Consider the following 22,059-nt stretch of genomic DNA (forward strand, 5'->3'; position numbering starts at 1 on the left):
TACAGAAATTATAAATGTATCTCTAACCATCATTTTGTCAAAAGAAATTGTTCCTAACCCAGAAGATGAATACTTTCTCTGCCTACACAAAGCGAGTGCAGTTCATCTCCAAGATATTGGCAGTAAAAAAAGACGTTCGGCAGTTCAGAATAAAAATCGTTCTATTTGTCATTTCACACAGTGATGGTCTGATTGGCTGAATAATAAGTGCTACACTCGTAGATTGATGTGCCCGTCTGTGCATTAACAAGGAACGTTCTTGCATTTACAAGATGGAAAAAATTGCACCATCAATCTCTTCAAACATCTTAAATGCTCAGTTGTTGATCAGGTTAACAGAGAGAAACTGAAATAGCTCAGACATCCAGTCTTTTCTCGATTCCTCCACACTCAAACCACGTAAATGTGTGGGACTTAATTCCAGCTCAGACTTTCCTGTAAAACTACAACTCAACACAAACTCATTTTGTGTTTATATTAAAGCTGCTGTAAGCGTTGAAGCTAACTTCCTGTCCATGTTGCCGTTAGTAATCCCCTCCTTCCTCTTCTATATGACATAGCAGCAAACAGGAGGATCCTGCTCTCAGGGCCGCCTCTTTATGGAGCTATTTAACACGTATTTTAACAAAAATACATTGATGTGATTTTATTTTTTACTTTAAAAAAGGCCAGGCAAGCTGTTAACCATCTCTTTGGTGGCTTGATGATTCATATTCATCGTAAAGACACGAGATTGGTATTGACATTCTCTCACTCTTGGCAGGACGGTGAAAGAAGTGTATCCCCTCAAATGTCAACCTACTACTTTAACTGTCATTATGTTGTGGGCCATTGATCAGAAATAGACTTAACGGACCGAACGAAGCTATAAATATGAATTATTACATACGGCAGGACAGCCAGAGAAACCAAGAGAGTGAAAATCAGAAACAAGATAAGGAGAGCAGGAAAGAAAGACGGGGGGGAGCCGGGATACTAACCTAATAATGTCCTACTCCAAAGCACTACAAGCGAGGAAGAGGAGGGCCACTCCACTGATTAGCAAGACCCATTTTATTTACAGAGTACTTTGACGGATGCAAGATGACCTGACTTGACCTTCAGGGCGTATTTAATCCACGCCATCGTCTTGGCAGAATTTCTTTATGCACTCTCTGATGTCATTACAGTGTTTTCTAACACAATTAAGGCAAGAATGTCATATTTATTTGTCATAATCTTTCTTTTCATGCACAATAGAAATGGAAAAATATGTATGACTAGTAATCAGATTACTGCACGGTCTATTCGCTCCCTCCACTTGAAGGTCAGAGGTAGGGATCCTGTAGGGATCCAGCATCTTTTCTCATGGGTGGATACTTGCTGACTCAGTGGCTTGATCACTTGTTAACCAGCTGAAGGTCATTTCCCACGACCACCCCACTGCAGCGCAGGATTTAAACCTGAGGCTAATAGCTCTGTGGCCTGTCGCCTTCTCAGATCGACCACGACAAAAGGGTTGCTCTTACGGAGGGTGTGCTAATGGTTATACACAGCTCGATCCGAAAATGATTCCCCCTCCCAGAAAAGGCCCCATTATCTTACTTTAGGCATCTAAAAGCACTCACAATCTGCCATTTTCTGCTTCTCACACTGCAGCAGCAGCAGCAGAAGCAGTGAAACAGGCTGAAGCTTGCTGGATAATTCAATTACAACTTCAAGGTTCAAAGTGAGACACAACAACTACGCCAGAGAGCAGCTGATAGGTTCAAAAGCAATTCATTACCACATATCCACCCATCTGTCCGTTTTCTTCCCTCTCTCCGTCTCAACCTGTCCATCATCGTGTCGTCCTCGCTGCCTCTCTGACTGCATTTATGCGTCGTTTGTCTCCGTTACAGCTAATTCTGGATCGCCTCGTCTGCAAACACTGACACGAACACCAATAATCAAATAACACCAATTTTCTGTTCTGAAAGACCGCACAAAATTCACGGTGGAAAAAAAAAAAAAACACTGTTTGTGTTCATGAAAATTACAGTCTGCTAATTCAGTGTTAGATTCCCCTCCCTCCAGTGCTTTCCAAACATTGTAAACGGACTGACTGTCATAATGTGTGAGTCATTCTGTCCAGAGTTTATCATTACCGTTTGTGTGACTCAAATTTTCTGAGCTCCAAACAAAGACGGGGACTGTTTCTATATCCGAGCACAGTGCAACAGCATTTCCCTGAGTTTGTGTGTGTGCCTGTGTTGTGACAGCGATGGAGAAATGGCCATGAGAGCTTCTGAGATGACAAAAGCTATTTTTAGTGTATGGCAGCCACGAGCCCACTTTGACAGAGAGGAAGGGAGGTGAGAGAGGAGGTGGGTAAAGACAGAGACGGAGAAGAAGACCAAGGAGATGAGAGAGAAGGTTGGAAAGAGTACCGTGAGGAGAGGAATAAGTCATGTTATGCAATATTATGAAAGCTACATAAATACGCCCACACCACCAGCTGCACTGTGTTTGTGTAAGAGGGGACACCCCATTATTTTTTTGGTAACATTTTTTGGCTTAAGCTTTTAATCATGTCGGAATTAAAGGACGTTTTTTTACATCCTTTAAAAGAGCCAAAATCTTCACTATAGTTGCTAAGCTAAAAGGCATTAGCGCGCATCCCGTCTGAAGGAGCTACTATACCAGATGTCAAGGTTATAAATAATTTATTTCTAAATCAATTTAGGATCTCTGGGCTTCCGAAGACCTGAATTATGCTCGATGAGCTGTATGGATCCATTTTATGTTTGTTTTTCTCAGTTGTTTTTTACATTTTAAAGAAAGTCAGCTCCTTCAGTTGTTGAGCAGAATGCTGCAACACTGTTTTGCTGTGAAGCTCCAGAAATGTTTTGTGGACTACGAGACTTCATGTGACTTTCCATCAGCATGAGGGTGATTAGATAACAGCTGAATTCTCATTACTGGGTGAACTTTTGGGTGAACTAAAATCACATCACGATAGTGAGTTGAGCACATTTGTATTTAGTTCAGATGTTGTAAACGTTAATATAATAGTTGTATATTTATTTTAAAGAGTATATTATGGTTGGACTGAGGTTTCTATTTATTATTCTTTCTTAAATTGTTAGAATACATCTACTGATACCCTTTTATTTTCAATTTAGGAGAGGCTGTCGGAAAGTTAAGTAACAACGTGGTGCTTGTGGGTTGAAGAGGCCTGCAAATGTGGATCAAAACCACGTTCACTTTTTTTTATTTCTTACTGTGTAGTGTTAATGGGATTGCAACACAAAGTCAGTACTGTAGCTCTAAGATGGGAGCCAACCATTTGAACTGTGATCTGCATCTTTGAATTTTCCCAATCACACGTACATCGTATCAAATATGTTGCAGGTTAAAAAACTAAAACATGCCCAAAAGTTTTGTGTGAGTGAATTTAGAAACCGTGTCACAATCACATAATTCACACAATTCAAGTTTACTTTCCAACTCTTAAATTGTCCTGCACACAGCTTTACTCAATTTAGGTTGTTTTTTATTCAAGAAAAGAAATCTATTGTTATTATTAGAAGTCCATTAATATCACAAATCACAATCACGCCTCAGGGGGCTTTTACAATCCATACAGCAACCGCCAAATATAAAGTATCAGCCTCAAAGCTCCCACAGGGGCTTTGGCCGTAACGTTCAGAGGTCTGCCTGATGTAATGAATACAATTTTTGTTTTGCATATATCAAGTAGTGGCCACTGCAGAGGCTGTTAACTCTAATGTGTGTCTCATACAGCCAAATTATTACAAAAGGATTTTCCAGGTAACACTTCCTGGTGGGCTTTGACAGCTGATTTCCCACGTTGATCTACAGCTGCATCTCAATCTTTTCTATCTGTCTTTTGTCTTCTGCGATCAGGCGACATATGTTCCCCTCACAGAAGCAGGCTGTCGGCCAGATGATGTCATTGTCTGTGTGTGTGTCTGTCTGTCTGTCTGGGGAGGCGATAAACACTATCACAGTGTTGCTGAATGGTCAGTGGTGCACACACACACACACACACAAAACACCACACACAGCGCACACCCGTCAACAGCAAAAGCCTTGAGGCTATGCAAGCGAGACGCAACAGAGCGGAATCCATCCATACAGTACATCTATATTCAGGTCAGCGTGCATCTGTGTGTGTGTGTGTGTGTGTGTGTGTGTGTGTGTGTGTGTGTGTTCGGGCCCTCTCTCCCCTTCACATCGCTTCTCATCTGAAGCAACAAAGCAGGAGTTCACTGTTGACTTTTTCGATGATGCTAAACTACGACAACTGAATCTCTTTTCGCGGCTCTTCCGGACCTGCACAGACACCGTGACAGCAGCCGCAAGCTGAAAATACAAAAAGTTGAAATATCAAACTCTTTGTTTCTGTTTTCCTGCACTTCAGTGCGTACGTTCTGCATAGAAACAATCACAGAGTAACATGAGCAGCAGAGACAGAGATGGAGAGTTGCTGTGTGTAGCAGAAACCATAATGAAGTCCATTATGCTGACATCTATCTCATCACAATAACATCAACAGAACACCGACTGGTAGGCGACCACCAACAATACTAATGCTCATTTCATGTTACCGTCAACCGACACACTAAAATCCTGAAGAGACAGACACAACATTGGCAACAGCGCTACAATAGTATTTTCCTGTTTTAAACAAAAGACAAACGTTGTTGTTGTGGACGTGTATGGATCTGTTAAATGAATAATGTGCGTGGCTGCTGTCTCCGCATGCATCAATCGCAGGAAGGAAAAAATTCGAGTGACAAAATCTATCACCTTAACATCTCAGTGAGTGTCGTTATCTTGTTACGAATGGCTCCCGCGGCGGCTGCCGTGTCAGAGATGAGAAATTTCACACACCGTGGCATACAAGCACTTGAGTGTGAATTGTCGCAGAGGCCTCACTTCCATTTTTATGTCGCTGTCTGGCATTGGCGATGCCACTAAAAGTGAAAGTCCACTGGGAAACAAAAACATGCGGGAGGTCAATTGATGATCCGGTGTAGTTGATCAGGATTTATGAACAGTGACGCTCCGCTGGGAAAGTGAAAAAAACAAGACAGACAAGGCGTGGTCACACTGAACTTGCAGCTGGATATGGAGAGTGTTAAGTGATTGAACATCTTGTTCTAACCTTGTGATATAATAAAATTACACCTGACAAACAAAGTGAGACTAAAAACTTGAGCTACCGGTTCATTTCTCAGAGGCATTTTCTTTATCACACTGGGGACCAGACACAAAAATAGCAATGACGGACGGAAAAGATGAGGATGAAAGAGGAGAAGCTGACTGCATGTCCCCTGGACTTCAGCCCACAAAAACGACTTCAGCCAACTAGCTTGTATGTTCCCTCATAAGGCAAATATACAAACTGTTGTTATAATAAAGGAGTGATTGCCGATCATTTTTGCAACACTCTTGCTATTATATCCATCTCTAATCGAGAATGTGTCTGAGAAACGGCTGTAAACGGTACTAGAGAAAGTGCAGAGGCAAAAAATAAGGAAGTGGAAGACAGAATACAGACATCATATTTTGGGTTTAAAGTGGGACAAAAAGGCGAGTCGAGGGATTTAAATGAGGCTACATGCTGTCTTTGCTGTAAGCAGGTCTTCACTAAACAGAGCAACACCATAAATTTGCAGTGTCATCTCAGAGTCCATCACCCAGGACAGTCTGAGCAACGATAATATCGTGTATCGTGATATATGTGTGGGTTAATATCGTGATCTTAATGTACCAACGGCGTGAACACATCGTTAAAACTAAGGCCACAGATGCTCACCGACGGTCCTGACATTGACCATCGGCCTGTTGCGTCAGGGCTCTTACAGACTCGTGGCAAAATGATTGGTCCATCAATCAATCAATCAGTCGATTTGCAGAAAATTAACTCGAAATTGTGTTACTAAGATTTGGTTTAATCCATTTCAGGACCGTAATATATCATAAATAATGATTTTCATTTTAAAAATAATCTGTCGATGATTTTCACAATTAATCGATTATTTATTTCACCATTAAAATGTAAAAAAGAAATTAAAAATCACAGTTTCCGATCAGTGTCAAACACTTCTGATGCCTTGGTAGATTTTCTACTCAAAAGACTAAATCCATCTATTCAGCCTCCCCACAGTGAGAGATAACTGATCAAATCGTAAATGCTAAATATGCATTTCAATAAGTTGTTTCATTTGAACTGACATTACCGATGGACATTTAAATTGCGTTATTATCTCCTGGAAAACCGTTTCATCTACCTCTAATTTCACAATCTAAAATTTCTATTTCCATCCAGCCGGACTTTTGAATACTGCAATTGATTAAGATGAATTCTTAAACTTTTGTAGAAGAAATCCGACTGAGAGAAGTGACATTCATTACTTTTAATGAGTTCTTTTGTAATGAGTTATTCATGAGCTCTCGTCCTGATCAAATGAAAACCATCCAGAGTGATAACACTGGTTCTGGTGTTCAGAGAAATACGTCCCGTCGACTGTATGCTACACCGCGGCATCGACTCTGAATATCACAGACTGCCCTGAGATACACTAACCTATTATTTCCAGCCGACATGCTACACCTGCTTTCTCTCTTCCTGTCCTTTCATGGCTATACTCCTCAACTCTCCCTCTTTATCACTTCCTCTTCCTCGCTCTTCCTTTTCACAGCCTAAAAGATGATTACCACCACAAAAGGTGCCAGGAACGAAAAGACAGAGCGACAGAACAAAGAAAGAAAAAAATACAAAAGAAGAAGCAAGAGAGCAGCGTTTCTGCTTCCAACCAAAACAGTACATTGAGTCCAGGCGGGCAGCCGAGTGGAGGTAACGCTGCAGTTAGCACCCTGGCGGGGGAGCTTCTGGGCGACTGTCACAGGTGCAAATCTGTGCAAATGTGGGGGGATCTGAGCGGTGTGGGAGTGCAGAGATATAAAGGTCTCGGTGCACAGGTGTAAGTCGAACCCTGCCAATCTCACGCATGCATGCACAGCGAGGACTCACACACACACGCACACACACACACACACACACACACACACAAACACACACACATATTCCTGTACATTCCTGACTCTAATTAGCTAATTACTAATAAATAATGAACGCACACTGTCTTTCCCTTCCCTTCTTTTCTTATCTTCTCGCTTTCAACCGACGCAAAAATACACTATTCTTTCTCCCCCTTCCTCCTACTAAACATATGACCCCCCCTTATCACACACACACACACACACACACACACACACACACACACACACACACACACACACACACACACTCACAGACATGCACACACACACACACACACATGCAGAGTCACTCTTCACAGGAACAATTTGTCCCGTTAATGTGAGGTCGCAGCAGAACGTTTTTCCACTTATCAGCCCTCTGGATTTAAATAAAGCGCTATCACTGATACACTGTTGCCTAGAAACACAATAGGATGCATCAATAATAGGATTTTACCCAGAAGCCTACAAGACCCTTTTACACGCGAGCTTTGTTGCCCCCCCCTTTGTGCTCGTGAGCCGTCGTATTGTGCTGTAAAGAGATTTAAAGGGATATTCCATCTGATTTCTGTTGTGTTTGTATCCGTCTATCAGAGCTGCCAAACTTTCTGTTATTTCCCAGGGGTCCGGGTTATTTTTATAGTTCAATTTTAAAAGGATTTTGATGCTTTTTAGTAGGTTTTAACGGGACAAATTGGTCCAAATGGATAAAAATGTCATTCCCAGTGCTGACAGATGTGCTTTGTTCTGATCCTGGCAGCCGTATCTTCACTCACGTCTGATGTTTTCACCATTTTTTTTTTCTTCAGGTCTCAGCTGATGCATGAGCTCGGATGGCATTTAGAGGAAGTGCACCCGTGACCCCGGTGCCCAGGCGTGTCTTATATAACGGCAGCCCCCCTCTGGTTATGAGGCATTTCCTGGCACCAGAGATAAAAGGGCCTATTCTTACACTACTCGCTTCTTTAATGAACTCTGAGGAAGTTAAAAGAATGAAGGACAAGAGGACACGAGATGCTGAAATAAGCCTGACGTAACAGTTAAAACAGGGACTGAGAGTATTATGAATAAAGTAAAGTATAGTACGACATGATTAAACTTTGTTTTGCAGTGTACGTCTTGTTCTGTCGTTGTGTGCTTTATGTAAGCTCAAATTAAATGCGACTTTTACAGAAACCAGACCAGTTTAGATTTAATATTTATTCAATACTGTAACAGTTTTAGACTATCAAAGCCAGTGCTTCCTTGAGGCACATGGTGCTGAGGATCTGCCTCATCTTTACATTTTTGAGCTGGGCAATGTGGGCTTAAAACAATATCTCAATATTTTTAGACTATAACTTAATACACGATATACAGCACAGCACTTCTGTTCAGAAAATGACATCACTTTACTGTAATGCAGCATTTAAAACCAGGAAAAGACAACACTTATGCCATATCATGATATAATGATATCCAGGATCTAAGATGAAAGATAAAAACAATATAAATAAGTAATGATTTAATACTGTTATATTGCTCAGTTCTAGTACATCAATCTTTCTATGAAAGGATCAGTAGGTCGCAGCTCACATTAGCTTCATTTTCAGCCAGGAAATGACTCATTTTATCTACTTTTTAGAGCAGCAGCAGATAATAGTATAGTAGAAACACACCTAGAAGTAGTGAGTCTACATTTATATCCACTTATTGTGATATTTAACCATAAATCCTCTTCCATTACAAGATCACAGTTTCTATGAATGTGCTCCTGCCTGTTTTTATAAGACTAAATGAATAAATCATGGAATGAATTCACACTCTTCTGTCTGAGGTAATGAGATACGGTAGGGCTACATATTAGCATGAGAAGATAATCATCTGATCCTGCCTCTCTGTTGGTTTTCTGCCCAGATACAAGAACGGCGAATGGGAACATGGCAGGATGCCTGCTAAAAATCTTGCAGGGTTTATAATGGGAGTCCCTCAGTGGTTTTTTGATGGTGATTCAGAATATATTCATGGGACCCCAAACAACACCGTTAATATCAATTGTGGGAGAAGCCACTGAGAATGCAGTTAGCCTGGATGCTACGGTTTCATCTGCTGCAAATACTTTTACAACTACTAGAAATGTTACGACTACCATTGTATCTATTATCCTGGTAACAGATACGATCAGCCTGTCCTCATGCAAATTTTTTTATTAATTTGTGCTAAAAGGAAATGTGAATTGTATCAAATCTACCAGAAAACTCTCTTTTCAGTTACACCATCAACCAATATCATGCCATAAACACAACAAATGACACACTAGCCTGGATTTAAAGCTACACAAGTCAAAGTTTTTATATTAACAAAGGATGAGAAGACATGTTGGTTCACTCTCATCCATTTTGCTCATCAACATTGTTTTGTTTTGAAAGTGAAAAAGGTGTGACGCACTAACTGTGTGCTACCTGCCCAGCACCAGACAAGAGGACGGATGAAGCTAGCACGTAGCTAGCGAACACAGCTTAGCCTCTAGCCACGATAGAGCCGGATATTTTCTTCTTCGGGAGTTTGTGTAGAACAAAATTAAGAACTGCACTACTTTCTTCTTCTGAGCGTGTGCTTGTGGCGAGCGAATACAAGTGAGTGTGAAAGATACAACATGTGTACAATCCATCAACAGGAAGTGAGTCAGTTGAGTCTCACCTTGACATAGAGCTGCTGGAACTCGTCCAGGTTGAGCCGGCCGGTGGGACAGTCCTTCAGGAAACCCTTGTACCACTGCTTCAGCTCGTGTTCGTTAAACTCTGTGTTCTTCACCAGGTCCTCCATCACTTCAGGGGTCAGCTTGCTGTTCTGTTTCCCCATTTTGCCTGCGAAAAGCAGCGCACACACACACACACAGACAGACAAACACGTATAGGAAATTAAATTTTTCATTTAACACAGAACACAAAGAACTGCCTCTTTATGACGTCGATGTTATGAACCTGAAAGTCTGGAGGCGGTTTGGAAGAAAAACAGATTTCTGAGAAAATGCAAACCACAGATTCATCTAAAAATAAGCTTTAAAACAAATAGAGTGTAAAATGACAAACTGGAATAGTGTCACATGTTGGGAAATAGTCCTCAACTGTTGTTTCTTCTTGTATAATAGGGTCAGTTTGTAAGACATGCAGCTTTTATGTTGTGTCGTCCTTTGAGCAGCTGCTTGTCCTAGTTTTGTTTGTTTGTTGTTTGAGTTCTGAACCCTTAAAATCCTTCCCGAGGATTTGCTTTACAACGATAAACTGTATTTTTATAAAACATATGGATTGAGGGAACCACTGTAGTTGGGTTTCACCCTGCTAAAGCTGAAAAACCCCACTTTCTAGACAAAACTACTACAATTCCCCGTCCTCTCTTGACTGTACCCTATTAAAGGTGCAATATGTAAGACTTAAACTTCTGTTTTTATCTTTTTAAAGGTGAAAAGGTAAAGGTATGTTTATTGTGTTTAGTGTTGATGATGAATTGAGGAGTTTTAGCTACTTACTGTTCATATGGTGAATATCTGACTTTGGAGTGAAACCCCGTGGAAAGGGTAATTATGACATGTTAAAAATTGTTGGTCCGCTGTGACTTTTAAGAGGAACTTAAGTGTGTTTTTGGTATTTTAATGTCCTTTCATTTCTCCACTGGAGCTGTTAGCACCCAGCTGCCTCTGTGGGTAGCTGATGTATCAGTACAGTGCTGATGCTGCCACTTTATGGCCTTGATTAGTTCATTAACCAACCCATAATTATTATAATTTGCAGAAAGATGGTAAGAGTTTTCAAACATTCCTTCTCATCCTCTCTGCTGAGATGTTTTATTAGACCTCTTTAGCTTGAAAAGACCGAGGGAGACACGAAGCAGCACCAGTGTGTGTGGTGCCAGTCTGTCTCTGAGTGCCCAGGGGTGAGAACAGGAGACCCAGGCAAGCATCCAAGAGCTGCTGCTGCAGTCATATATATATATACTGAAGCCTGCCATGCTGCATTGGCTTTTGCAAAGCACCATTCAAGCGTGCATCTTCAAACCATCAGACCATTTTTCAAAAGCATACCATAAGTTTGGAGATTGATCTTGTACCTCTCAGGCTGCAACTGGCTTCCATTTATTTAAATACACTACAAATCAACGATGCAGTGATCTGAAGCTCTCTTAGGACGGATCACTTAGGACTTAGGCATCACTTCGCTGCCAATAATGAAGCTGGAAACAAAACAGCAACACTTTTACTGCAAAAAATGATTAAATTCACAATTCTTTCAAAGCATTCACGTTAGCTGATTGTCTACTTTCAGGGCTTGATTATGTCACAACACAGCTCAGCGCCGTATTTCAGCAGCCAACTGTCATACGTAATGCCAGATTGTGTTGAACACACCACCAAGGCAAGTTTCCAAATGGTCCCTGCTCACGAGTACATTACCACAGTTCAATAACGCAGCTACACCATAACAATAAAGTAGGAAGGTCATCTGTGACCGCTGGTTTATGTAAAGAGAGTCTCTGCAAGTTTATGGACAGTGGTGAGATAAATAACGGTTGAAATGTAAAGAAATTAAGTAAAATGAAACAAAAACCACTGACAGAAGAAATGTATCAAAATGAAATTGAGAAGAAAATGCACATGCACAAATGTACATTGTTAATTAAAGTAGAAATGATTTCTCATTTGTTATAATATTAACTAAAACATGTTAAACCACTCATACGATGCTTTAAAGGAATAGTAACAGTCATACACTGCACTACAGTAATAGCTTAGCGTAGTCGGCTACAGTAGTCCAGCTCTGCGTAAAAGTAAAAACAACAACTGGCAGTTTTACAGGGGGCTAAGCTAACTAGCTCGCTACAATAGCTTGATATGTGTCCAGACATGAGAGTGCCATCAATCTTTTTTACTTCCTGAAATGCACAACAATTTCGTTGAGCCGTTATCAAACTGGAATAGGTTTTACACTTTTTTATTACATCGAGAGGTGCGTGTGTCTTAGATATACCGATATACACAGGGGTCGGATTGTTTTAAAAAGTTGTGAAATGGAGGACTGACGAAGGTCTGTGTGTGTCTGTGTGTGTGTCTGTGTGTGTGTGCTGACAGCTAGTTGATCTATTTCGTTTGTCTCCGTTGTTGATGAAGAGGGAGAAAGGCGGAGGGACAGACACATCAATCAGAAAAGTTATTCTCAAAGTTTAATAAACAATCCCTCATCTCTTAGAAACCTCCCCATGTTCCTGCACCACAATTTGGAAACAATTAGTCTAAGGAAGATTGATACGCTTTGCCCTGAAATCCAATTTTGAAAAAATGCTTTCAGCCAGGCTCAGCATGACCTGCGCTCAGTGAGGAGCTCGGGATTCATGATGTGCAACAACTGAAAATTAAGTTGTGACTAATCACGCTTCCACACTGCCCGTAAACCAAACGGACAATACAACAAATGCATTGATTTATTACTAATGAAATCACTGCAGCTATCACAAAAAGGCTAAGCTGTCCCCATGGCGACAGAACATGAAGTTGGTTAATTGGATAATAATAATAAACAAGGAAATGCAATTTAGTCAGTGACACAATAAAATGATTTCATATAAAAAGAAGAAACAATCCTATTTCGTTTAATAACTTCTGGGAGGTGGGGATGAGAATACACACTTTCACTAGAGCTGTGAGATTCTGATGAACGTTTTTCACAAACTTTCAACATTTTATAGGCTAAACAAAATAATCCTGAATCGGCGGATTAATCGATAATGAAAATAATCTACAATTGACAGCGAGACGGGACAAGAGATGGATGCCTTTTTCTATCAGCTGAGCTCGATGACGCACCTCGACCGGCCTGACTCTCACGGACACGTGTTGCTTTATGTAGAATTTGTATTCATTGATTTGGGCTCAGCATCATTTTGGACTTTGATAACAGCTGAATATCATCTCAACTGCCCCTCATTAGTTTTCTAAAGGCAATTTAATGACTTGCATTCGAGAAAATCAAGGCTCTCTTCGTTATATTCATTTGAAAACAGGATGAAAAACGTTGCCACTTAGGCAGCCTTGATCACAAAGGGACGCTTAAATCAAATACTGTGGATATCGTGGGAAATCAGAGTTTTGGGTCATTTATTGAGGTGAGACAGAGCACCATAACATCCCATTCAGCAGGACTTGCCCCTTTACATTTATACTCCTGGACTAGCAGGCCATCTAGTGCCATCCAATACCTGTGGGTGAGGAGGTTGTACTTTACGTGGGTTGACACAGATTATGCAGTATGTGTAAAATCTTTCATCTTTTAAGTAGTATTGTATTAAAGTGTCCTGTTGGACATTGTAAAGTGCATTCAGGTGTTTTAGAAGCTGGTTAATGGAGGCTGGACAATTTTCTGATTCACAACTGACCCTGTGGTTTTTCAACTGCAGCTTCAATGGGAAAATTAACTAAATTGGTGTTCTGAGATTTTCAAAAGCAACTATTTCACAGGCCAACAGCAAAAACTGCCAAGAAGACAAAATGTGCAATAAAAGTCTCATTGTTAAACAACCGATTTTCCTCGATAATACAAACGACTAGCAGTCTGACTCATCTGGCACTCAGATCGTCTCTCTGATATGTGAAAATAACGATGCAACATTCACTGAAGGGATATTAACATGTCCAAACACACTTATTCAAGTTTTTGTTTTTTCATTCTTACTATGGATGACAAATATATTGTAGGGTTACATTTTGGATTTGGTGGTAAAGGACCTGCTCAAAACTGGTCATCAGTTGAAGTGGTAATTCAGTGATTTAGTTTTATACGTCCAAAAGAAAGGTAAAGAGATTTATAAAGGAATCGAAGCAGTAAAGATCAAGGTATCCTGACTTATGGGTCAAGAAACACTTGAACCTACATTTGCCACCACGCAAAGTGAAATAATCTTTTGTGAGAACCTCCCTGTTTTGTAAACACGCTCATCTTTCCCACGCCACAATTTGTAGTTTCCATGCCCAAGCCTAGATAACCCCAATGACATAATCATTTAAAACATAAACATTTACATGTGTAAGAGTCCAACTGAAATCACAAAAATAATGCTGATGTGTATTTTAAATGCATTGGTATGGTAAAAGCTTTTTTATCATTAAATAAAAGTGGGAAATGCCCCTTTTCATCTCAGCTGTCTGGAGGGGTGTGTCCCCCGTCTGTGTTTGATTGACAGCAGCTGACAGGCTGCCAGAGAGCCGGTGATACACAAGAGGGAACGAGAGACGAAGTAGTTGTAGGCAGACAGCTTGTTGTTGGAGGTATTTAGGAGTAAGCGAGTGTCTATAATGTGCTGCTGCTGAATGTAAGTTTGGTGTAGGGTGTCCCCTCACAGTTGCCGTAAGGCGGGAGTTACTGGTGTTTGTGACACGTGGGGGAGAAAATGACAAGAAGTTTGTTGCTGCTAAATGTGCTAACGTTGCGTCTAGTCTCATTTGTCATTTTCTTATTAAACTTGCCCAGTCAGGTGAACTCAAGACGCTCGGTTACATTGGTGGCAGCGGTGTTTTTCCTATAGCTCGCCAGCCAACTTTGTTTCAAGCCTCTGAGGCTGCACACACCTAAGTTACGGACATGTGGTGTAATTGAAGACCCTTTATGACCCGGCACACTGCAACGTACGCTGGACGCTCGCCAGGCAGGGATGTGAGAGGTGATGTGACTTCCTTCGATGGTGATAGGAGACAGTTTCTCATGTGGTTATGGGTTAAACAACACTGTCTAAAGACAACTACAGACCAGCCGGTTCTTCTGTGTTGAGCGATCAGAAACATCCCCGGGTAACAAGCCAAAAGTCTGTCAGTACTGCAGTGAAGCTGAGGAGGCAGTGCACGCCGACAGCAGGTTGCAAACACTTTTCTGTTACAATATGTGCTGTCAGACACGACGGGCTGAGCCTGAAGACGGCAGCTGCAGCGGGAGACAGATGTGTCCCGGGAGAGATGTGAGCACAAGACACATGACAGCCTCGGCATTATGGGACTGTGCAGATGTGTGTGTGTGTGTGTGTGTGTGTGTATGTGTGTGGGCACTTGTATAATAGAAAGGAAATACATTTATATCCACACAGCGTGTATGTACAGTATGTGAATGAGTGCATGTGTTCATGCTTACAGTATATGTAGTATATCTCCCACCAGTCACACATGCCAGCGTCTGCAGTGTGTATTTAAGACTGCATGTCGTCACGTTTGCTTATAGAAAATGAATCTCAAAGCACTTTACATCCAACAACTACAGAAGTCATTAAGAATTAAGATTAAGTTCTGCATTTCAAGACGCCACGAGCACGCTGTCTGCATATATGATGCTGCAACACACACGACAGAGAACATCTGAGGGTTTAATGGATGTATGATGAACGTGGTGCTTAATGTTTAGTGACTTCTAACATGTTCACAAAGTGCTAGCATAGCTCACATTGCATCCTGATGTTACTCATGACTCCGTCTTCCTTCATTCATGCAACAAGCAGCAGAGCTGAATTTGCATCTGTATCGTGTCAGCGTGTCGCCGCTGGCACAGCTTTATGTCTTATATACCTTATTAATTAGTGCCAAACATAGCTTATATCATATATATCACATCATAAGATGTAATATCATTTACTCCCTGTGAAAGAATTCATCTTGAGTGTCAAATTCACGGTGTACAAAAACGCAACACTTAAATAAATCACACCTCCCCCGCAGCTCACTTTATGTAAAAACCTGCAACTGCACAACCTTTAAAAGTGACGCAAGTGGCAACATGATGTGTTAAGAGCGTTTTCAAAACATCGTAGCCCTCCACAGTTTTTAAATATACATTTTACACTTCATCTGGTGCCTGTTTTATGTGTTTGAGCTATCTGATCAAGGCCCTAAGAAAATACACATTTATGATTCATTTTATTGGAACAATTATACATAAGATGGAAATGCTTCAATTTTTTACACCATTTTACAAACATGGCATAAAGAGAAAGAAAATAAAAGTGGGATTTACCCATCCAACCACCTGTCAAGTGCTACAGCCGCGACAGCATCAGCTAGTAATGCAACTTTTCTCGCGGGGAACTAAGACAGAAGCAATATTGAGAATTTTGCCAGGTGTTTGCTGTCCGTGGAAAGATTGCTTGACTGCGAGATATAGTCACGAAACTTATCAGGTGGGTAGTTGAGATCAAAATGAAGGCTGAATATGAAAATGGGCTTAGTCCGAGCAAAGAGGCCAAAACTAGGGAGGTAGGAGGTAGGAAAGAGGGCCACTGGCTTCCCACTTTATGAAGTTATCGATCACTGTTCTGATCATTCCCATCCATTCTACATACATGTGATTGTTTTCTCCTTGTCTCTCTATCAGTGATCTTTTTCCCAAAGTTGAAGTAAGACACTACTATCGTTATCAAAAGTTAAATTACATAACACACTTCTGGTACATCCCCGGCTTCATGTACGTTGTGAATATTTTCTACACCGTCACTCAGAGACTAACGTTAATGGGGCGATCTGCAGTAACGAATGAGACCGGCTGACCCACACACACACTGCAGCAAACAACAGAAGAAGATAACTTGGTGTGTTTCTGTTCAGTGTCTTTGGACAGCGATGGCGGTGCAGCAGAGAGAGCTGCTCTCTGAAGACATGACGTTAATCACAACGGAGCAGAGCCGAGCGCTCCACCTCCCCCTCGTTCTGTTATTGACATCGAGGCAGGAGATTGTAAAATGCTTTCAAATTAATGAAATTCATTAATTAATGCAGTTAATGTCTTTAAAGTGAAAAAAAGGCTGCAAACCCTTTATCTTAATTGCCAGTTGTGTTTCATATTGTGTTTGAGTGGAGTAAGGACACTGATGAATGGTTTGGCACACAGTGTACTGAAGCGAGAGGCTGAACCTTCTGTCTCGATTCAGTTTATCTGATCAGACGTCGAAGAATCAGAACTGAATCGAATCACGAGGCTTCGGACGATTCCCACCTCGACCTCGTCATTGTAATACTTACACCCAGCAGCTCTGGAGATGCTCTGGGCTCACTGTAATGCTTATTCAGGGTCGGTGAAGATCGTGTAAACACCGTTGTGTGTGAGTCCAAATCAGATGTCTGGTGTGTCTCAGATTTCTTCTTGTCTTCTTGAGTAACGACTTCTGCCCGGATGAGCCGTCCTTGGTATGTTACTCTTCTATCCATCGCAACTTTGAGAAGTATTTCCTCCAGGACGTGGGAGTGGTGAACCCGCAGGATCAGATGTGATGGTGGGACGTTCTCGTCCAGTGTAAGTTGTGTCTTTGAGATAGTCTTGCTATCAAATCCTGTACGTTTTGTCTGCGGTCTTTGCGTTCTGCTCGGGCTATTCTCAAACTTTGATGCTATGAATGCCCCTCCAGATCTAGACATTTTTCTGACACCAAGCCGGAGATTTGCTCCATTTCAGCTTTCAACTCGTCTGTAGCATCGTAGCTAACTGTAAGCTAACTCTAGCTCTTGGATACTCTTACTGTAAGTGGGTAAGGTAGCCTGAATGGTATTCAGTTTGTGCTTCATCGCTTCTGTGAGGCGACTCTCTCCGTCTCTTTTCAATTTTTGTGAAGGTGAATTTACAGAAGATTTTGTCCATTCGTGCTGTTGATCTTTCCACATATGAAGACGATTCTTGTTCTGTTATTAACGCAGTTTGTTTTTGAAAACTGCAGAGCTAATTAAAAGTGTTTCTTCCGATGGCGCCACAGGAAGTCCAGGGTGTCTTCCATACCTCCGATTCTTCTCGTCAGACTTATGTAAGAGCCTTTCCACCTTCTCATCTGCCCTCTTTATGTTTACCCTCAGCCTTTGTGTCGCATGAAATGAAAACCATCTTTTAAACGTTAGATAACTGGACAAAATCTCTCCGCTCGCCATTCGCTCGATAGGATAGAAATTCCTTCTACGTTCTCCAGCTCGCTCTTACATTTCCACCGTCAGCAGCGAGAAGATGAACAAAGAGATGCATGCAATGAAAGTTATGTGCACGTAATAAGGGTGTGATCTCAGACGGATGCAAGCGGCATGACACTCTTGTTAGCACAAGCGCTGAACACACACCCCGCCCCCCTTGTTAGCTCTTATGCATGGTAATGCTTTCCTACCAGCTTCTCACATCTACACGGGGAACTAAACAGACAGCGTGGTGCATAATCAGCAGATGTCAGCGCTGGAGAAATGAGGAGGAGGACTGGGACAAGACGCTCTGGGTCAGTTTGCAGAGTCATAGCCCTTTGTCTTTAGTCCACCGGGGCCTCGTTAGAGACAAAGATAATAAAAAAAACATCAGGAGTTACACACCAGCAGACAGGTGTGGACTGACACAAAGACATATAGTCAAATGAGTAATATTACAGTCCTGAAGCAAGCCAGCAGACCTGCCCCTCAGCCAGGCGGCGAGCTATTACATAACACTGTCCCTTCACCATCGTTTGCCAACAGGGGGGATGACCTTGAGAGCCTGGCAGAGACCCAGCCGAGAGAGGCAACACCACAAAAAACACAAGGCAGCGTGCGGGGCTTTGATTCAGAGGCATCCTGAAGGTTTCCACGTAAATCTGCTGCTTTTATTGTCTAGATGTGTGTGAGAGAGGTGCAACCAGCATGCAGGCGCAGTTGGATGAGATGTGGTCATGCCTGCATTGATCTGCAAAAAAAAAGTAGCCTCATGGGGAGTGTGCATTTAAGACACACACACACACACACACACACACCCACCTTCCTCCTGCACACACACACACACACACACACACACCCTTACAACATCAGCACCGGTGCCAAACTACACCGGGATACATCACTCGCAGATCGTGCCATGTCGTGCCAAAGCAAAGACATCCCACGCAAACTTAATAAAAATAAAATAAATAAATAAAACCTCACACAGTTTTGATCTTTGACCAGGAGGGTTTCATAAATCAGCTGTGAGAGAGGCTGGTGTGTGTTTTACACTTTTATTGTTGTTGAAACGAAAAGCCTGGTGTGTGTGTGTGTGTGTGTGTGTGTGTGTGTGTGCGTGTGTGTGTGTGTGTGTGCGTGTGTGTGTGTGTGTGTGTGTGTGCAGCCAGAGTAAAAACACATGCATGACACAAACATGTTTTTCTTTCTTGCAAGAAAAATAAACGTGCATTTGCAGCAGGAGTTGATTTAAAAAAAACAGCTGATTTGTGGTTATTGCCTCGTGTTCTCGTTAACATGCACGCACATAAATCTATAAATGAGTCTCTGGAAGCACAATAAAGAAGAAAACGTGCAGGTGTTTGTATAAAATATATGATTTAATCACATCCTACCTTGCGAGAGTGCGGAGACCACGGGAGGAGAGGTCCGGTGTGATGTCTGGAGGTGGAGGAGGGAAAAAAGCGGTTCAAAAAGGTGTTGAGCTGCTCTGCTGCCGAGCCACTGCGAGGTAAAGACACCTGCCGGGAGGGTTTTCTTATTCTAGCGTGGTTTTATTGTGTTTTTTTAAAAAAAAGTCAGCCTCGAGCTGCGGGTCCGTAGGATGCTGCTGGCTGCTGAACGCACACTGAGCGCCGGAGACAGACGCCGACAGACAGGCGGAGACAGAGAGAGAGAGAGCGGGAGCGGCGAGTCCTGCCTCCCGCCCTCCCTCCCTCCCTCCACCCCCGCCGTGTGGCCCGACAGCAGGCTGCTGCTGCCGCTGAGGGAATAAAGAAATGTACAGAAAACACAATCTTTGTCCGACCTACCTGTAAACACAACGAGAGGCGACTTCACAGGAGCTATGTTAGCTAGCTAAAGATAGAGAAACACCTGCCGCCATTGTTCAGTTTCGCGCCATTTGGAGGACAAACAGGAAGTGAAGTTACGTATCTGCTAGCGAAGTTAGCTAGCTAAGTAAAGAGGCTAGTTAAGAAGTTACATTCTTCAGGCTAAACTAACTAATTTGTGAGGTGAGTAACTTTGTAATAACTAATTCTACCTGGATAAATAAGGAAAAATTAGGAGAAGCTTTAAAATGTCAGCTAACGTCGAGTAAGATATAACGTTAGCTAATTGGTATAAATACAGTAAAATATTAGCTAGCCAACTCGCCAAGTCATGCAGCTGGGGAAGACATGTATCAACTAATTTATGAGGTGTGTAACTTTGTAATAACTAATACTAGCTGGATAAATAAGTAAAATATATGAGTAGCTGAAAATGTCAGCTAATGTCAGGTAACATATAATGTTAGCTAATGGGTTTAAATAAGGTCAAATATTAAGGTTTGTGTCGGTAACACTAGCTAGCCAACTCACCAAGTAGTGCAGCTGGGTATGACATGTATCATACTAATTTATAAGGTAACTTGGGAGTAACTAATGTTAGCTGGATAAAATAAATAAAATATATTACTAGCTTTCAATGTCAGCTAATACCAAAGTCAGTGGCTAAAGGGAGCGAAGATATGACTTTAGCTAATGGGTATAAAGCCAGCTGACGCTGCTAATGTTAACCACTGTAAGGTTCATAATGATGCAGTCATTTTAACATGTTATGAAAGAGTTATGAAAACAAAACAGTATATTCAAGCATTTCTCTATGTACCATCAGCAGTTAGCTTCAGATCTATTTTGTCGTGCAAACCTTAGGCAGAAGCTGGTGAAAGTAACATGGAAGACACACATCGAAATTTTAAATAAGACGTTTTTATGCAACTAAGAGATTTCCTTGGTGAAACACTGTGATGTTACATAAAAAACAGGAGTAACTGAAGGGATAATAAGAAGTAATTTAGTAATTTAACTCTCCTCTGCTACAAAAAAAGGTTGCAGCTGTGTTTTCAAGGTATACTGTGGTATGAAAATTATCATACGGTGTTCATTTGCTTTTCTATGGTATCAAATTGTAATTGTTACCAAACATTTTTTTTCAAGTTTATACCAAGTTTCACGTCTGTCAGGACAAAATATTTAGGGAAATTATAATAAAGTATTTGTTCAACCGAAAAACATTTCTGTTTTCATCCTTTTAAATGTCACTGCAAATGATAATAGTTCTAATAATTGTGTTATACTGTGATACTGCAAGACTGCAGTATTTTTTAAGAAGATTATCATACCGTGAAAATGTCAGACCATTGCAACCCTACTTCAAAGCATAGATATGACAGCGGGGACTTCATGCTTTATTTGGTGTGTTATTTTTTTATGTTATACTGTAGAGTGCTTAAAACTTCAAACAAGACTAAAGTCTGTTTAGCTGCTTTCGTTTCAGGTATTGTGATTGCTGGCTCATTGTCACACTGTCAAAGCTTACTGGGGCATTTCAATAAAACAGAGCCATAGTTAATGTTATTAGTAACACCTGTTTTTTCCCTGCTATGACAAGGCAGTATGTCTGATGTGCAAAAGGCCTTTTGTATTCATTATAACAAAGCTAGCATTGTCAGGAACTGATGCACAGCAGTTCCAGATTGGGGTGTTAAAATAGGGAGGCAACAGCACAACGACAGTGCTGTAGTGCCATCTCTGTATTCTGTGCAATGAATCAGCATCACGCTGTGTAACAATCTGTTCGGGTATAGGACATCCACTCACTGAACGTCACGTTGTCTTTTTTGTATTTTCTTCATAGGTTTGGTGTGGGATTACCTCCATGTTATATGACTGCAGGTTTGGTGTAAGGTGAGTTAATACAACAGAGCACATAGGCTATTATGAGAAAAAGACATATGGACATATAGATACTACAGGCTGCGGTTTACAAGAAACACGAGATGGAGTCTGACCGCCTGAAAAGTCTTTCTTTAATGTGAAATAGCTTCTCTAGGATTATTATCTATGGAAGTAAACTATGCATTAAAAACGTTCTTGACGCGATTGCATTCCTTTGATAGAGTAACAGTTATTGATCTGAGCAGTGTGGCTTTCTGATGCAGCGTTCACACTCAAGCTGTTTCTATTTTAGGTTTAGTTGATTGGAGAAAATGGATAAAATCACGCAGGAAGATATTGAGCCACAAACTGAGAGAGAGCTTACCTCAC

General features: G+C 41.4%; 1 protein-coding gene across 1 annotated transcript in view; it reads right to left on the reverse strand.

Moving 5' to 3' along the window:
• vsnl1a (visinin-like 1a) overlaps positions 1-19,478 on the reverse strand; it is a 31,024-nt gene extending 11,546 nt beyond the window's left edge. The window contains exons 1-2 of the mRNA XM_073493063.1: positions 19,363-19,478; positions 9,712-9,878 (exon numbers count right to left, since the gene is read on the reverse strand). Coding sequence (XP_073349164.1) covers positions 9,712-9,873 — 162 coding nt within the window. The 5' untranslated portion in view covers positions 9,874-9,878; positions 19,363-19,478. The remainder of the gene's footprint in view (positions 1-9,711; positions 9,879-19,362) is intronic.
• Positions 19,479-22,059: the final 2,581 nt, after the last annotated feature.

The sequence above is a fragment of the Pagrus major genome, chromosome 22 (genome assembly GCF_040436345.1).
Source record: "Pagrus major chromosome 22, Pma_NU_1.0".
In the NCBI taxonomy this organism is placed as follows: Eukaryota; Metazoa; Chordata; class Actinopteri; order Spariformes; family Sparidae; genus Pagrus; species Pagrus major.